Source organism: Furipterus horrens, unplaced genomic scaffold (assembly GCF_987537825.1).
Source record: "Furipterus horrens unplaced genomic scaffold, mFurHor1.1.pri manual_scaffold_4, whole genome shotgun sequence".
NCBI lineage: Eukaryota > Metazoa > Chordata > Mammalia > Chiroptera > Furipteridae > Furipterus > Furipterus horrens.
The window spans coordinates 198,828,190-198,844,354 of NW_028327174.1; the positions used below are offsets into that span (position 1 = coordinate 198,828,190).

The following is a 16,165-nucleotide window of genomic DNA, read 5'->3' on the forward strand; positions in this document are numbered from 1 at the left end:
AGTACGGGGATTGGATTGGGTGGGAGCCCAGATGTGTGACCTGGGACAGGTCCCTCGCTCCTGAGCCTCAGGAGGCCTGTCCATGAAATGAGAAGACTGGCCTGGTGTCTGCTGACCACACGCCAGGCACTGCTCTGCAGACCTCCCCACAGAGACCCTGTGATCGAGACTTCTCGTACCCGTTTTACAAACGAGAGAGCTGAGGCTGGCTTAGAGCAGCCATGGGGCCTGCTCACAGTCACACAGACCATAAGTGGCAGGTCCAGGATTTGAACCCAGAACTGTCACCCCCTCCACCCCCATTTTAGGTCCCCCTTCCCTTCTCCCAGCCTAGCACTGGTTCCATGGTCTGATTTATTGGTGGTGAGTATATAGGGGTGGGCCCAGGTCAGGCAGCCTGGCCACTCCTATCCGCTGCCTTCCTGGTGGGCTAGGAGGGAGGGGGTCTCCATGTGATAGTTGCAGGAAGGAGCTAGGCTCCCCTGTTCCCAGGCTGGGCATCCCCAGGCATCAGTTCCTCCCACCCCGAAGTTGTGCCAGTCCAGAGCTGTGCTGCTGGGATCCGATCCTGGTGGTTCTTGGCTGGCCATGGTGGAGGCGTGTTTGGCCTGAGTGGGCCGGGCAGAGTCTGTTTTGAGTTCTCACCTCCTGCCCAGCCCAGGTCATTGAGTGCTGAATCCAGGTTAAAGTAACAGGGACTTGTGTTTCTATAACAACGTGGACATACAGGGCAGTGTTCTGTCACTCTGGAGTCCTGGGCAGCCGTACCCCAGGCCCACTGAGTTTGGAGGTTCTGCAGGGTGGGATGGGGCGACCCCAAGGCGTTCCAAGCTGGAGCGCATGCTGGCAGCAGGCCTTTGAGAAAGAGGCAGAGGGCATGGTCCGTCCTTGGTCGAGTGGAAGGGTCTGGGTCCCGGGGTGAGTTCCTGACCGGTGGTTCCCGGCTGGTGGCTGCTCAGTCTCTCCTGCTGGGCAAGGGCCGGCTGGGGGGCCCCCAGGGCTCCAGGCTGGGCACTACGCCATGCTGCTGGTGGAGCAGGGGGTGCTCTGGGTGCTCCCGATGCTGTGGTTGGTGCTACTGCTCTCTGAGGAGGCCGGGGCAGCCACCGCCACCACGGGCTCCCGCTTGCTGGGGGGACCTGGGGGCAGGGGCGGAGGTCAGGGCCCCGGCCAGGGCTCCCCACTCCCCCAGAGGCTTCTCTGGGCTCCCCCAGGCGGTGGCAAAGGGGTCCTGAGCACTCATGGTGGGGGCCTGGGATACTCACGTGTGTGCGAGTAGATATACCAGAGCGCGGCGGTGAGCAGGGCCCCGATGAGGAAGGCGCCGAAGGTGATGCCCAGCACGGTGGGCAGGACCAGGGTTTTGCCTGTGCAGCCCAGGGAGGGACAGTGGCAGTCAGCACTGCTGCTGCTTCCCGGGCCCCGCCCTGGCTCCCTCCTCTGGTGTGGGCCAGCTCCCCCACTGCCCTCACCCCCCTGAACCTCAGTCTTCTCATCTAGCAAATGGGTTCACCACACCCATGCCTGGCACTGAGCTGTGGTTGCTGTGACCACCAGCCAGGAGGGCCGAGCCAGACCTTCGGGGCCTCTGCCTCCCAAGGCCGAGGGAGATGCATCTTAGGGAGGCTGGATGCTACAATCTGAGCAAAAGTGACTGGTGCCTGGGAGTCAGCCTGGCCCTCCTCATGGTGTGACCTTGGGTCAGGGCCTGACCCCGCCGAGCCCGGCGCCATGGCGGGGATGGCAGAGCACCTCTGAGGCCTCTTCAGCTCTGCTCTCGGGTTCTGCCGAGCCTCATTCCATCCACACTCCTGACTCCTGTGTCACTGTGGACCAGGCAGCCGCCCCTCTGCCCCGAGTTCCTACCCATGCCTTAGCGTTATTAGCCCTTCTCTCCTGGCTGTGAGCTGGGAGTGGGGGCTCCCTTCTGGCCAGGGTTGGGTGGCAAAGAGGCAGGTAACCCCACCTCTGCCTGGTGGGGGCCTGGGCCCAGAGGGAACCATCAGAGGCTGGAGAGTGCTGGGCTGAAGGGGCATCCTCCACATGGGGGGCCTCGAGGTGAGGCCAGCAATACCCCGAGATGCCTTCTGTCCCATCCAGGCCTGATTCTGGAGGCCCTATCCCCCTAATGAGGTCAACCAGCAACCCTGGGGATCAGAAGAGCCAGAGGCCTGGAATCCCATCCCACAGTGGGGCTAATAAACTAAGGCTCTCCCATCTGGGAGATGCAGCTGTGGGTGCTGCTCTAGGCTGCTGGGGAGCCCGTGTCCTGCCCTCCTCCCAGGGCTGCTCTCTCTAGGGTCCTCCCTGCTGTGGGCCGAGGCCCCAGTCCCTCTGAGCCATCAGTTGTGCCCTACTCTGACTTCAGCCACTGGAACCCCAGAGGGACCCGGAGAGAGCTCACCAGACATGCCAGGGCTGACGATGTTCAGACTCATGGTGACAGTCTTGTGGATTTTCTGGGGGAGGAAGAGAGCAGTGTGGGCCGCAGCCTTTGAGAGGAAGCCTCTAGGTGTACCCCCTGGCTCTGTGATCCTGTCACGGCCCACCCTAGGGCCGGGACACTGCATCTGATCCCACCCCTTTCTAGCTGGGACCCTTGAGCAAGTCTGGGAGACCCATGCTATGGAAGGGTGTTGGAGAGATAGTCCTTGGCTGCTACTGGAATGTCTGTGTGAGTTCCCGAGGCCCCTCCTCCCACGAGGACTGTGGGAGACTCTGCACTGCATCTGTTACTCTTGTGAATGACTTGGAAAGGTGAGCCAGGTTGGTTCAGAAGCCAGGCTTACTGTGGCTGGAGGCGGGGGGCCTGCCCAGGGGCGGCCCCAGAGGCTACTCTAGGTTCATACAACCAGAGACCCTTCTGTGTGCAAGGGTCTGGCGATGACCTGAGAGTGGAGGGCCACTGGATGGTGAAGCGCTGTGACTAGTAAATGCAGGAAATCAGAAAGCCATCTCCCCTGTCTGAACCCTCTTCCCTGAGGTCTCCTGTGTACTGAGATCACACTAGTGACCATCATACTTCACAGGTATGTGGATCGATGACTGGGATGTGGAAGGACTATGGATGAATGACTGGGTGGGATGGCGGGTGGGTGGATGGATGGATGGACGGATGGACAGCTGCAGCTACATATCCTGCGAATGTCCAAGACACAGCAAAGCCATCAGAGGCTGTAGGGTGGCAGAAAAAGGACCCCTCATAGCCGGAAGCCACACACCTAACTGGCTCTGCCCTTCCCCAGCTGGTCCCATATCCTCCTGGGCTGTCATGTCCCTTCCTGAAACCCCTGGACCCAAAAGCCACCCTTGACATTAGGCCTGGCTGAGGCCCCACTCACCTGAGACCAAGTCTCAAGACTCAGGGCTACGGTGCAGTTGAGAATGCCCGCCTTGGGTGTGGGCACCATGTAGCCACGGAGGAGGAAGCTGAAGCGCATATCCCCACGCGGGCTTGGAGACAGCAGGCTCACGCAGCTGCCCTTGGCTGCCTGGCTCTGGATGAGCTCCACGGTGTCTGCCTCAGGCCCCAAATCCAGCTGGCAGCTCTCCAGTGTGAGCACGAGCTCAGGGTTTGATGGGAACATGCTCACCTACATAGGGAGGCGGGGGGTGGGGGTGGGGATGAGGCATGGGCGGTTATTCAACCCTCCACCCTGCCTGCTCTTGTGAAATAAACTAGATTCATTCTAGGGTTTCTGCCCCTGAGCCCAAATTGTGGGACAATCATGGGCTGCCTGGAGGAGGAGGTGACCTTCCATCATGCATCATGCTGGCTCCCTCCTTCCTCTGGGAAGTTAAGTTCTCATCGTCTCTGTACTAGTGGTGGGAAGAAAGGTTCTGAGAAATCCCAGGAGCTGGCCGTACTGGGAGGTCAAGTCCAGTACCTGCACAAAGCCCTGCTGCCCCAGCTCAATGGTGTTGGAGGCCTGGAGGAACTGCGGGGTGAGGTAGAGGCCCAGCTGGAAGGAGAGGCTTTCTGTCTTGATGCACTGCACTTTTTTCTGTGGGAGACAGGAGAGGGACTTGGTCAGTCTGGGAGGTGCCTGGCCAGAAAGGTGAGAGGCAGGGGTGGGAGCAGGGCGCATGGTCCAGAGGAGGTGTCTGACCCTCATCCTCACCTTTATTAAAAATAAAAACAAAAAACACTAATATTTATCAAGAGCTCATTCTGCACCAGGCCAGTGTGAAGTGCCTTCCCTGTGTGCTCGCAGTGACTGCCCACGAGCACCCCCACAGGGGATCCTTTCTGGTGCCGCTGCTCCCAGACATGACCTTGGGGCCCGGAGAGCTTCAGTGATTTGCCCGAGGCCTCACAGCCAATATGTGCTAGAAGCTGCTCACTCAAGAGGCTGAGAACATAACCCTCAATAGTACTGTTCGCATGGTACAGAAGGGGAGGCTGGGCCACTCTGAAGACACATAGCGTGCCAGGTCAGGGTCTGAGTTCCCGGAGGCCTGCTCCCTCCCAACCAGAAGGGGACCCCAGGACCCTGAACCAAATGTGTTAGCATGGTGACTGGCCATCTCACCCGCGTCGGTGATGGGCTTGACAGGAGGCTGATGATCACCTGCAGGGATAAAGCCAAGGAGCTGGTCGGAGCCAGAAATGACACCAGAGGGTATTCCACCTAATACACCCTTCCCCCCAACCCCCAAGATTTTATTTATGTATTTTTAGAGAAAGGGGAAGGGAGGGAAAAAAAGAGGGAGAGAAATGATGTGTGGAAGAAGCAGCGATTGGTGGCCTCTCTTACGCCCCCAACTGGGGACCTGGTCTGCAACCCAGGCCTGTGCCCTGACTGGGAATCGAACCGGGAACCCTTCGGTCCGCAGGCTGGCGCTCAGTCCACTGAGCCACACCAGCCAGGGCCCAGGACACCCTGTTGATCGATGGGGAGACAGAGCCAGCCATGGCCACCCTGATCGCCTTCCTGCTGGGCACCACTCACTCCCCACTCTCCCCGAAGTCCCTCAGCCTGGAAGATCAAGCAGGCACCCGAGGGGGGCCACCAACTAGGTTGTTACCTTTCCTGCCCCAGCTCTTACCTCATTATTGATCACATTCTCTGTCACTTTCATGCCACAGTTGGAGTAGCTGCTGTGTAAGACAAACTGGTCGCCTGCGTCCTCAGCCTGGCAGCTGGAGTCCCAGAAGGTCAGGCTGGTGATGGTGCACTTCAAAGGCTAGGCCAGGGAGAGGGGCACTGTCAGGAGGCGCCAGGATCCCTGGGGCCTGTCTGTCACTACCCAGCGCCCAGGACTGACGGTAACCCAGGAGTCACTGCCATTCTTCTGCTCCCCTCTCCACTTCCGTGAGATCTCGTCATCCTACACCACTTATGACAGCCCTTTTCCTGAACTTGACTCGCTTTGGTACTTAACCTTGTCTTAAGCAATAAAACGTGAGACAGGATGAGTTTGGTTTACTAATTATTGTTTTTCTTCTAATATACATTAAAGCAAATGTGGAACTGTTAAACTTTAAAAATTAATTTGAGTCCTACCTACGACCATCACTCACAGCCCCAGGGGCACGCAGACCTCAACAGGGTAATCCCATCTCAGAAGCACAGACTCCCGGGCCTGTGGACAGCACACTTCCTTAAAGCGCCAGGTAGTAAATGCTACGTGAGGCTTTGCAGACCATGGGGTCTCTGTCGTGATTACCCAGCTTTGCCTTCATAGCCTTAAAGCAGCCACAGACAATATGTAAGTATGCATGGGGCTATGTGCCAATAAAACCTTTTATTTCTTTTTAGAGAGAGGGGAAGGAAGGGAGAAAGAAAGGGAGAGAAACATCAATGTGTGGCAGAAACATCGATTGGTCGCCTCTCGCACACGTCCTGATCCAGAACCAAACCTGCAACCCAGGCATGTGCCCTGACCGGGAATCGAACCAGCAACCTTTCACTTTGCGGAACAATGCCCAACCCACTGAGCCGCACTGGTCAGGGACAAGCTACTGCCTCTCGCACACCCCCAACTGGGGACCTGGTGGCAACTGTATTTGTAAAAACAGGCAGTGAGCCCTAGTTTGCCATCTCCTGTTTTAGAATAATCAAATCTTAGAATTTCTCAGTTACACTGTTAGGATCAAAGAATTGCAGAATCTTAGAGACGCGTGGGCTGTGGGAGGTCCCACTTGAGTTCAGCTAACTCACGTCTACTCCTCCAGAATGCTGCCCCCAGCCACCCAGGCCACCTTAGGAGACATGAGCCCACCAAATAAAAACTGCTCTACCCTGGGTGAAGCCCCAGGGTCAGTGGGCCCGGAATTCAAACTCTGCACACTGACTGCTTTTCATAAACTGATGAGAGGCTGCATGCCCCGTGTTTGGGGTGAATCTCTTCAGACTCTTTGCTCTGTGTTTCCTTCCATACAGATGTATGTACGCAGAGGAAATGTGTGGAGTTTTTAAATATTTTAAACAAATGGTGTCATACTGTCTGTCTTTCATGCTGTGGCTTAGTTTTCTTCCTGAACAATAAACCATATACATCTTCTTGTGCCTACATTGATAGATCTAGCACATTCTTTTCAGTGCAGTATGAAGTTCCAAAGATTGATGGGTGGCAATGTACTCACCCAGGCCCCTTAGGGCTGGGTAACAAATGGGGCTTCATATAGGCCCCTATATCTCACACCCAAAAAAACTCCCACATGGACTTAACCACAGAGTTAAATGTCGTTCTAAAAATCCCTGAGAACATGGATGATTTGTCAAGGCTCCAGCAAGCCGGGAGAAATTATTTCAGTAAGAAGGAAGGACATGACCTGGGTGGTGTTGCTCAGTGGATTGAGTGATGGCCTATGAACCAAAAGGTCGCTGGTCTGATTCTCCAGTCAGGGCACATGCCTGGGTTGCCACCAGGTTCCCAGTTGGGGGCGTGCGAGAGGCAGTAGATTGATGTATAGTTCATACACTGATGTTTCTCTCCCTCTCTTCCCCTCTCTCTTAAAAAAAGAAAAGAAAAGGCCCTGGCTTGTGTGGCTCAGTGGACTGAGTGCCAGCCTGCGAACCAAAGGGTCACCGGTTTGATTCCCAGTCAGGGCGCATGTGTGGGTTATGGTCCAGGTCCCCAGTTGGGGGTGCGCGAGAGGCGACCACACATTGATGTTTCTCTTCTTCTCTTTCTCCTTTCCTTCCCCTCTCTCTAAAAATAAATAAAATCATCAAACGTGATACTAAGTACATACATCAAAGTTCTAATAATACATTAAGTGCAGTATAGCCGGAGACAATCAAGTGCATTGAATCCCACCATCTAAGGCATACACAGAGAGAACATTCTAGAAGGAAACAAACCAAAATGATGATAACAATTGTCTTTGGGTAGAGATTGAGATTTTCTTCTTTTCTAAATTTTCCACATTAAAAAAGAAAACCTGTGTTATTTTTATAATAAATCCCTTTGTTCTTCAGTCAGGCAGAAATCGTATGGTGTGGGTATGCTGAGTGAGCGCCCAGCTCTGCCTGCATCTAGAAGGAATCATGACAACTGCCCAGTCCTATTGAGCATGTGGTGTGCACACCTGGTTCAGTGCGTCAGACCTCACCTGCTTCTCACCACATGGGAGGGACCTTTTTCAACCCCCAAAGCTTGCAGAGGGATGCGATTCATTCCCCTGCCAGGGTTAGGAACCCAAGATTCTCAGGCTAGAGGAGGAACCAGCTGCCCATGTCAGCCAGGCCGGAGGGTTAGGGGTTCCCTTACCATGATAAGATATTTCTTGAGTTCCAGAGTCATGGTGTCGTTGGTGCACTTGGGCTGGAACAGGGTCATGAGGAGGTTCTGATCGCAGCTCTCCTGGGGAGGGGTGGTCTGGACAGGTGTGGGTGAGGTTTGCAGCCCACTGCCTGTGGGGTAGCAGAGGGGGGCCAGGCGGACAGTCACCGAGGGCTTGCTGTGCACTAGGCACCAAGCACATCTATCACTAGCTACTGTCGCTGTCCCCATGGTGCAGAGGAGGACAATGGGGTTCCCACAGGCCAATGCCACCTGCCAAACTCACACGGCTGTTCAGTGGCATTCACTACAGTGTGGCCACTGTGTGGTGATCCAAGGAAAGGACAAGGGAAGGCAGGAGGGCACGGGCAGGGGGCCGGGTGCTCACCACAGCTGCTGGCCTGAAGAGAGATGGCACTGGCCAGAGGGATCTCCGCAAAGGACGCTACCACACTGGCATTGAGCTTCCGGGCCTCCCCCAGCAGGCCTTCACGTGTATCTGGGAGCGTGAAGCCACTGATCTTATTCTCTGGAAAGATCTTGACGGAATATTTACCCGTGGTCTAATGACAGGGAGAGAGGCAGAGCAGGGAGCCACAGTCAGGAGGCACACGGCCTGGATGGGACGCCCCAGCCCAGCCGGGGTTCTGCCCGGCCCCAGTGCTGCTCGCGCCTTTGCCCCAGCTGTTTCTCCTGCCTGGGCCACCTCCCCGCATCTCCTGGCTCCTGATTGTCCTTCAGTTCAGCACGGGGTTTGCTTCTCTAGGAACTTTCCCTGACCCTGTGTGTTGGGTTAAGGGCCTCTCTAAGGGATGCTGGAAAGCTTCTTGAAGGACGTGGCAGCTAGGTGCCAGTCAGAGGGAAGAATAGGTAGCGAACAGAGGAAAAAGGCGGGGCCAGAAGTATCATCATTACGTGTAAAAAGCTCAGGCAGCGCTGGGGTGCTTGTGCAGGGCATCTGGGTTCTCCCACGAGCCTTGGGAGGCCTACGCGGGGCTGCCTGCGTCACGGAGCAAGACTCACCAAGATCTGCACGTTGTGGTTGGCGTCGATGAGCCAGGACAAGTAGGGTGGACCCTGCAGGATGAGCACAGCGATCCCCGAAATGCAGCTCAGCTCCACCTTCACATTCACTGTCTGAGGCCTGCGGGGAGACAGACCCCCACGTCAGCGCTGGTGAGAAGGCTGGGCTGGGCAGGGCCCGAAGGGGACTGGCTGCGGGGGTACAGGCCTGAGTTTGGATAGCTTCGGCTGCGCTATTACCGGGTGGGATGTGGGTGTGCCGAATGCCAAGTGGAAATGGGCGGGGCTTTGGGCTCATTGGGGCGGGGTGAGGGGGCAGAGATTGGTGAGAGCTACTAACTCTTACCTGGTCAGGGGCGGGGCTGAGGCTTGGACAGGGCGGGGCTTAAGGGCGCCCTCGGGGCGGGGTCTGGGGCGAGAGCAGGTACCCTTACCTGGCTTCAGGGCCGGGCAGGACCCTCACGATGTACGCCTCCTTGTGGCCGGCCACACCTTCCAAGCGGCAGCCCCGAACCAGGACCTCAGCGCGTGACCGCCATTCGAGCATGTGGCCCATGTCCTTATGGGGTTCGGGACTGCAGGAGGGCGGTGACTTCGGGGCTGCGGAGACAAGTGCACCTCAGTCCCCTTCCCAAGCAGCCTGGCACCTAACACAAAGGCCAACCAACCCTTACCCACTGTAAAGGTGGGGCAGGCAGCATGGAGCAGCCAAGAAGCGGGGGGCATGAGAGGAGCTCTGTTCAAATCTCCCCTCCACCACTTCTTGCTGAGTGATTCATGGCAAGTCCCCCAGCCTCTGTTCCCTCATCTGTCAACACAGGGTTCACATAAGGTATGACCATGGCACCTATTGGGCATGAAGCCCTGCGACCTCCAGCAGCTCACCCCATTTATATCTTCCTTGCAGCACTTACCATGACCTGAAATCGTGTGATTTATTTAACTGTGCACATGTTTATGTCATCTCCCCACCACAGTGTCAGCTTTAGAAGGGCAGGGTCTGGGTCTGTCTCCAAAGAGCCCCCAAATGCCTAGCATAGGGCTTGGCACATAGTAGGTGCACAATAAAACATGAACGTGCTGTTCTTCTGGGTCAAAAAACTGACAAGTAGCAGTTTCACATGGTTCAAACTAATATTTGGTGAAGAGGTAATTACTGTCCCGAGAAAGTATTAACTTGCTGTATGTGACCTGGAGCAAATTACGTCCCTTCTTGGAGACTTAGTGTTCACATCTGAGGAATGGCCCAGAGGAATTGAGATTCCTCTGGTCCTGAGCCCAGAGTGGCTGCTGGGGAAGCTGACCTTGGTCCAGACGGAGGACGATGTTTTGGGGGTCACTCAGCTCAGCAACAGAGGCGATGGCACCTCTTGTACCTGCCCAGTCCAGGATCTGGCTCTTGGTGGTGATTCCTGACAGATGTGTACTGTTGCCTCCTGGGGATGCTTGGAAGACGTTTCTGGGGCCCTGGGGAGACACACAGAGGTTCAGGGTGCTGTTCCTGGGCCCGAGACCCCTGCCCTATGCAGAAGGTCAGGAGGCAATTTGGGGAGGCAGCTGGGTGGCTGAGCAGAGGCAGCCAGGGCAGAGGATGCTGAGGCTGGTAGATCTTCAGTCAGTCCAGAGCCCCCTGACTAGGGCCCCCTCCAGAACCAGATCGGCCCCGCCTCCCTTCCACCCCTGAGGTACAGGATGGACACACATCCATGTTCGTCCACCTGTGCAAAATCACTACCCCCCCCACACACACAGTCATATTCAATTTAACTCACTCTTACGACATCAGGTGGCGACTATTTGTTTCCCCCACACTCTAAGGATCTGTGATGGACAACCGTCTGCCTTGCCCACCCCAACGCGGTGCTCAACCCATAGTAGGCGCTGAGGGGTATTTGTCTGACTTTGCACCGGGTCCTAGGCCCAGCACTCGGGATCCTGACATGTCAGCTTCATCCCGAGGCCTGGCACATGGGAAAGGAGGAAGGGAGTAAGGAAGAAATGGATGCATATTTGAGGTAACAGAAAACATAGGGGACTTCCGGCCAAGACGGAGTCCTAGACAGACATGCTGTGTCTGTCTCCCTCCACAACTAAGAAGGAATACAACTACCTCAAAACTGGAGACAACCAGAAGTTCCAGAAAATCAAACTGCATGGAAGTCCAGCAAACAAAGAAATAAAGAAGAAATAAAGTTGAAAGGGACACCTGGGGAGCACTCCCAGCACCCGACCAAACTCCACAGCTCACAGTTCCAGTGCCAGGGACAATAAAGCCTCATTGCCTCATTGCTTCTGACTATGTAAACCAGTGGGTGTTGGGGTGGAGGCAGAAACTGCTGGTCTCTCAGCAGAGTCCGCTTGTTTACAGGGCCACCACGGTCCTAGAACATCTGCGGACCCACCCACTCTGGGAACGATGGCCAGGGAACCAGGCACCAGGCCCATACAGAAGTGGGAGAAGTGCCTGGAAGACAGGCAAGTGCTGGGCAAGTGACATTGTTCCCTCTCAGACCCCTTCCCCCCACACAGCCCACAACATTGTGAAACAGGTCGCCCTGTACTGACAAATACCTAAGGCTCTGCCCCCTAAACATAACAGGTGTGACAGCTCTACCTAAGACACAGAGGGAGACAAACACAGGAGTCTGTCAAGATGAGGAGACAGAACTATGGCCCAAAAGAGAGAATGGATCAAGGTTCCAGTGGGAGAACTAAGCAATGAGAAGATAGCCAAGCTAACAGATGAGGAGGTAGCCAACCTAACATATGAAGAGTTCAAAACACTGTCGATAAAGATGCTCACAGACTTGACAGATATGCTAAAGTACGGCAGACACATGAGAGAAGAAGTGAAGGCTACGCTAAATGAAATGAAGAAAAATCCACACAAAACCAATGGTGAAGAGAAGGAAACCAGGGTTCAAATCAATTATTTGGAAGATAAGGAAGAAAAAAAACAGTCAACCAGTACAGAAGGAGGAAACAAGAACTGAAGGAAATGAGGAGAGGCTTAGGAACCTCTGGGACAACTTTAAACGTGCCAACATCCAAATCATAGGGGTGCAAGAAGGAGAAGAGGAAGAGCAAGAAATCAAAACTTATGTGAAAAAAATAATGAAGGAAAACTTCCCAAATTTGGCAAAGGAAATAGACATACAAGTCCAGGAAGCACAGAGAGTCCCAAACAAGCTAGACCCAAAGAGGACCACACTAAGACACATCATAATTAAAATGCCAAACTTTCAGGAAAAGGAGAGAATCTTAAAAGCAGCAAGAGAAAAGCAGAGAGTTACCTACAAAGGGGTGCCTATAAGACTATCAGCTGATCTATCAAAAGAAACTTTACAGGCAAGAAGGGACTGGGAAGAAGTATTCAAAGTGATGAAAAGCAAGGACCTACAACCAAGATTACTCTATCCAGCAAAGCTCTCATTTAGAATGGAAGGGCAGGTAAAGTGCTTCCCAGGCAAGGTAAAGCTAAAGGAGCTCATCATCACCAAGCCATTATTACATGAAATGTTAAAGGGACTTACTTAAGAAAAAGAAGATCAACACTATGAACATTAAAATGACAACAAACTCACGACAATCAACAACTGAATCTAAAAAATAAAAACAAAAACAAACTAAGAAACAACCAGAACAGGAATAGAATCATAGGTGTTGGAATCATCTGCAGGGTTATCAGCTGGGAGGGGGAAGGGGGAGAAATGGGGAAATGGTGCAGGGACTGAGAAGCATAATCGGTTAGTACAAAATAGACAGGGGGACGTTAAGAATAATATAGGAAAGGGTGAAGCCAAAGAACTTATATGCACGACCCCTGGACATGAACTAAGGTGGGTGGGATTGTTGGAGGGAAAGGGGTACTGGGCAGAGGGGAGCAAAGGGGAAAGAAATTGGAACAACTGTAACAGCATAATCAATAACATATACTTAAAAAAAGAAAATATAGGATATTATTTAATAAGAAACAAAGGAACAAGCAGGACAGGTCCTCTGGATGGACAGGGATGGACTTCGGGTAGCCCCAGGACCTCCCTGTCCCCACTGCCCATACCTCAGGAGACACCCTGGTGGGCTGGAGTGAAGGAAGCAGGGAAGGCTTCCTGATGGAGGTAGTCTGTTGAAGCCAAAGGATTCAAAGGAAGCTGTTGGCAACTGGGACTCAGAGTTCTTTTGCATTCCATCTCCAAAGCCAGGACATGTTGCTGAAGCAGCATAAGGGTTTCAGGCTAGACACTAAGGGGGCCTCTGTGGCGGTGTAAGTAGGCAAGACACCACAGAATGATCCACCTCAAGTGGAGCAGGACTTTAACAAGGGGGCAAAGTGATGAGCACCTGGGTGAGGAAGCCAGCCCATGATGGAAGGGCTGGGGCGTTGCTATAGGGCTGGACAGGGTAGGAGGAACTTCACCCAGCCTGGCCCTCAGAGTCATGGTCTGCAAAATGGGGATGTTACAGGGATTAAAAAACAAGATGTTTGCCGTTTGCCTGGCACTGGGTCTGACCCAGAGGCCCAAGGCCCCAGCCAGGCTGTGCCCCCTTTAGTGGCATTCAGGAAGCTGCAGGCCTAGGCTGAGACAGAGTCCAATGGTGTCCCCACTACCGTCTGCCCCTCCCCAATCCCCACTGTATTCTTAGCCTCAGGAAGAAGGCTGGAGAAGGCATGGTCAAAGCCATAGCCTTTGGCTGCTGTGACCTTCCTGCCAGAGGGCATTTTTTGTTTGTTTGTTTTGTTTTTTGTCCCCTGGGGCACTTAGGGCTCCTGCTGGGCTCAGATCTCCTGCCTGGGCTGCCTCCAGAGAGCCAGGGATGGGAAAGAAGGAAGAGGAGCCATGGCGAGCCCCGGCAAGCCCTGGCCCTTTACGGGCCTCAGCTTCCCCCACTGGGAACAGAGGCAAGTACCGAATGGGGTCAGTCCAGCTCCACCCTCCTGGTTGGCTTCTGGCACTCCCACCCTCCAGGGGCTTTCAGGATGGCCATCCCTCGCTGTCTCTGGTGTCCCTGCTGTCAGTCTGGACCTTTCACCCTGGACCCCACCCCTCAACCTCTCTCTGTCTCTAGGCTTGTCTCCCAGGCAGCCTGGATCCAGTTCTGTCCTTGGGTCTCCAGCTTCTCTCCCCCAACTCTGTCTCTGGTCTCTCAGTGTCTGTCCGTCTGTCCCTCCCATACGGCGGACCCTCTTTTTTTTATTTCCATTTTTCTTTCTGTGTCTTTCTCCTCTTTGTTATCTTTGCTGTCCTCTGTCCCCTCCACCCCCGCCCTAAACAACAGCGGCTCACACCTGGACGTCCCCTCCTAGGGCCTACCATGGTAAAGAGGCCTCACCAAGCCCCCTCCCTGTGAGTTCCTGCTTTAAAACTTGGTGTTTTTTTTTTTATAAGATTTTATTTATTTATTTTTAGAGAGATGGGAAGGGAGGGAGAGAGGGAGAGAAACATTGATGTGTGAAAGAAACGCGGATTGGTTGCCTCTCGCATGCCCCCAACCGGGGACCTGGCCCATAACGCAGGCCTGTGCCCGGACCTGGAATTGAACTGGTGACCTCAGCCAACTGAGCCACACTGGTCAGGGCTAAAACTTGAGTTTTAAAAAAATAATTTTTCTCCAGCATAGGCCATGTTAATCAGAGCAAGTCTTGCGAGTTCAACAAAGTGCAAAGAACAAAATAAATGTCTCTCTTAAGCCTACTTCTCTCAGCCATAACGACTGTTAATACATTGTTAGGTTGCCTTTTGACCCCTTTTCTCTGTACTTAAATATGTTCAAATACATGTCTTGTGAATTTTTCAAAGACAGTAACAAGATTATTTTATGGGATGTCACTGAGTCCAATTCTCCCACTGGACAGGTGGGAAAACTGAGGCTATGCGAGAGGATGGAGTTGGCCAGAGTTGCCCTTCCACCTGAGTCCCATCTCAGGGTTTGGACTCTTCACCCCAGCCCCTGCTGCCTCCCACAGGACCCTCCCATGGCCAGAGCCTCAACCTGGGGTTGGAGGGAACACACTCACGAAGGCCAGGTGGAGCGGGATTCCGGGGGCCTTCAGTCGCAGGAAGACACTCTGGTTTACGCCAAGGACCAGGAGCACCCCTCGGGGCCAGGTGCTATTCTCCTTGGATATCTGGACAGTGAGCTCCAGCTCTGATACTTCCTGGCAGGGGGAGGACAGGGGAGAGACACACACAGACACCAGTCAGACTAACACAGACTCTGCCACCCAGATCAGCAGTGAGGACGCATGTCCCGTGAGTTTTTGCTCTGCTCTCCCCACCCCAGCCTTCCAGGGCCCAGCACAGCGGCACAGCGCCTGGCCCTTAGGAGGTGCTCCGAAAATATTTGTTGCATGAACGAAGATTAGTCTCAGCAAGTGCTAAGGCATAAAGAAAAAATTGTAATGAGCCTGAACTTTATCCAATTGCCAATCAAGTTCTGTTATTTCTATTGAGCGCTGCCAGCCAGTGTCTGTGTGGTACAGAGAGCGCCCTGCGCCTTTTCTCTGTCCTTGCGCAGCACTATTAAGGCATCACCCCGTTTGCAGTATTCCTGTTGGCCTTATCATTTTAAGGTACTAAAATGCTCATATTTTTGTTGATATACTGCCATTATTTTGATATTTTGTAAGAATGTAAAGTTGAGATCATTTATGCCTTGAGAGGTACATTAAAATTTTAAATTGATCATGGTGTGCATATTTAGAATGCTTCCAGAACAACAATAACAAATAATAATCATGTCTGACACTTACATAGCGCTTACTGTGTGCCGGAACTGTTTTAAGTGCTTTACCTGTTTGTTGACCCCTGTAACTCCCATCACAGCCCGCAGAGGGAGGTACCATTGTTATGGTCTCTTACAGATGAGGAGACAGGGCACAGAGAGGTGAAGTCACTTGCCTGTGATCACACAGCAAGTCAGTATGGAGCTTAGGATGTGGACCTGGGCAGGTCTCTCCGCCCCACAGCTACCCTGCCCAGCCACATTTTTCTAGGCCTCCTTATTCCCAAGAAGAAAAGAGAACACAGTGATCCACAAAGACCAAACCTCTGTTGAAAGAATGCCTGCTCCCTGGAAGACTTTTGGAACCAGATGAACAGAAACACTTCACTGAAATACTAACTCCAGCTGCTCTCAAAAGCTGTCAATCTCTACCAAGGGACAAAACCAACCCCAAACAGCTCCTCAAACTTAGCAAAAATGAGAGAGAGATTTCAAGATGAAGAGATCAGTGGAAAATTTTTTTGATTTTACTTCTAATGATCTCTTGGCCACGTCCCCAACTGATGTCACAGACCCAGACGGAGTGTGTCAGCTGCTGGAAAAATATGCCCAGAAATATTTCCGTTACTCAGTCATGACACTTTGTTTGTAAGTTTGTTCTTTAAAACAAAAGAGCAAATAATATTCC

General features: G+C 53.4%; 1 protein-coding gene across 1 annotated transcript in view; it reads right to left on the minus strand.

The window, feature by feature from the left end:
- Positions 1-335: 335 nt before the first annotated feature.
- The window catches only part of ENG (endoglin), a 31,396-nt gene continuing 15,566 nt past the window's right edge, over positions 336-16,165 (minus strand). The window contains exons 3-15 of the mRNA XM_090274768.1: positions 14,771-14,911; positions 10,059-10,221; positions 9,189-9,354; positions 8,755-8,875; positions 8,120-8,294; positions 7,720-7,862; positions 5,050-5,187; positions 4,533-4,571; positions 3,888-4,004; positions 3,342-3,593; positions 2,405-2,459; positions 1,266-1,367; positions 336-1,139 (exon numbers count right to left, since the gene is read on the minus strand). Of these exons, the coding sequence (XP_090130894.1) occupies positions 1,015-1,139; positions 1,266-1,367; positions 2,405-2,459; positions 3,342-3,593; positions 3,888-4,004; positions 4,533-4,571; positions 5,050-5,187; positions 7,720-7,862; positions 8,120-8,294; positions 8,755-8,875; positions 9,189-9,354; positions 10,059-10,221; positions 14,771-14,911 (1,737 nt within the window). The 3' untranslated portion in view covers positions 336-1,014. The remainder of the gene's footprint in view (positions 1,140-1,265; positions 1,368-2,404; positions 2,460-3,341; positions 3,594-3,887; positions 4,005-4,532; positions 4,572-5,049; positions 5,188-7,719; positions 7,863-8,119; positions 8,295-8,754; positions 8,876-9,188; positions 9,355-10,058; positions 10,222-14,770; positions 14,912-16,165) is intronic.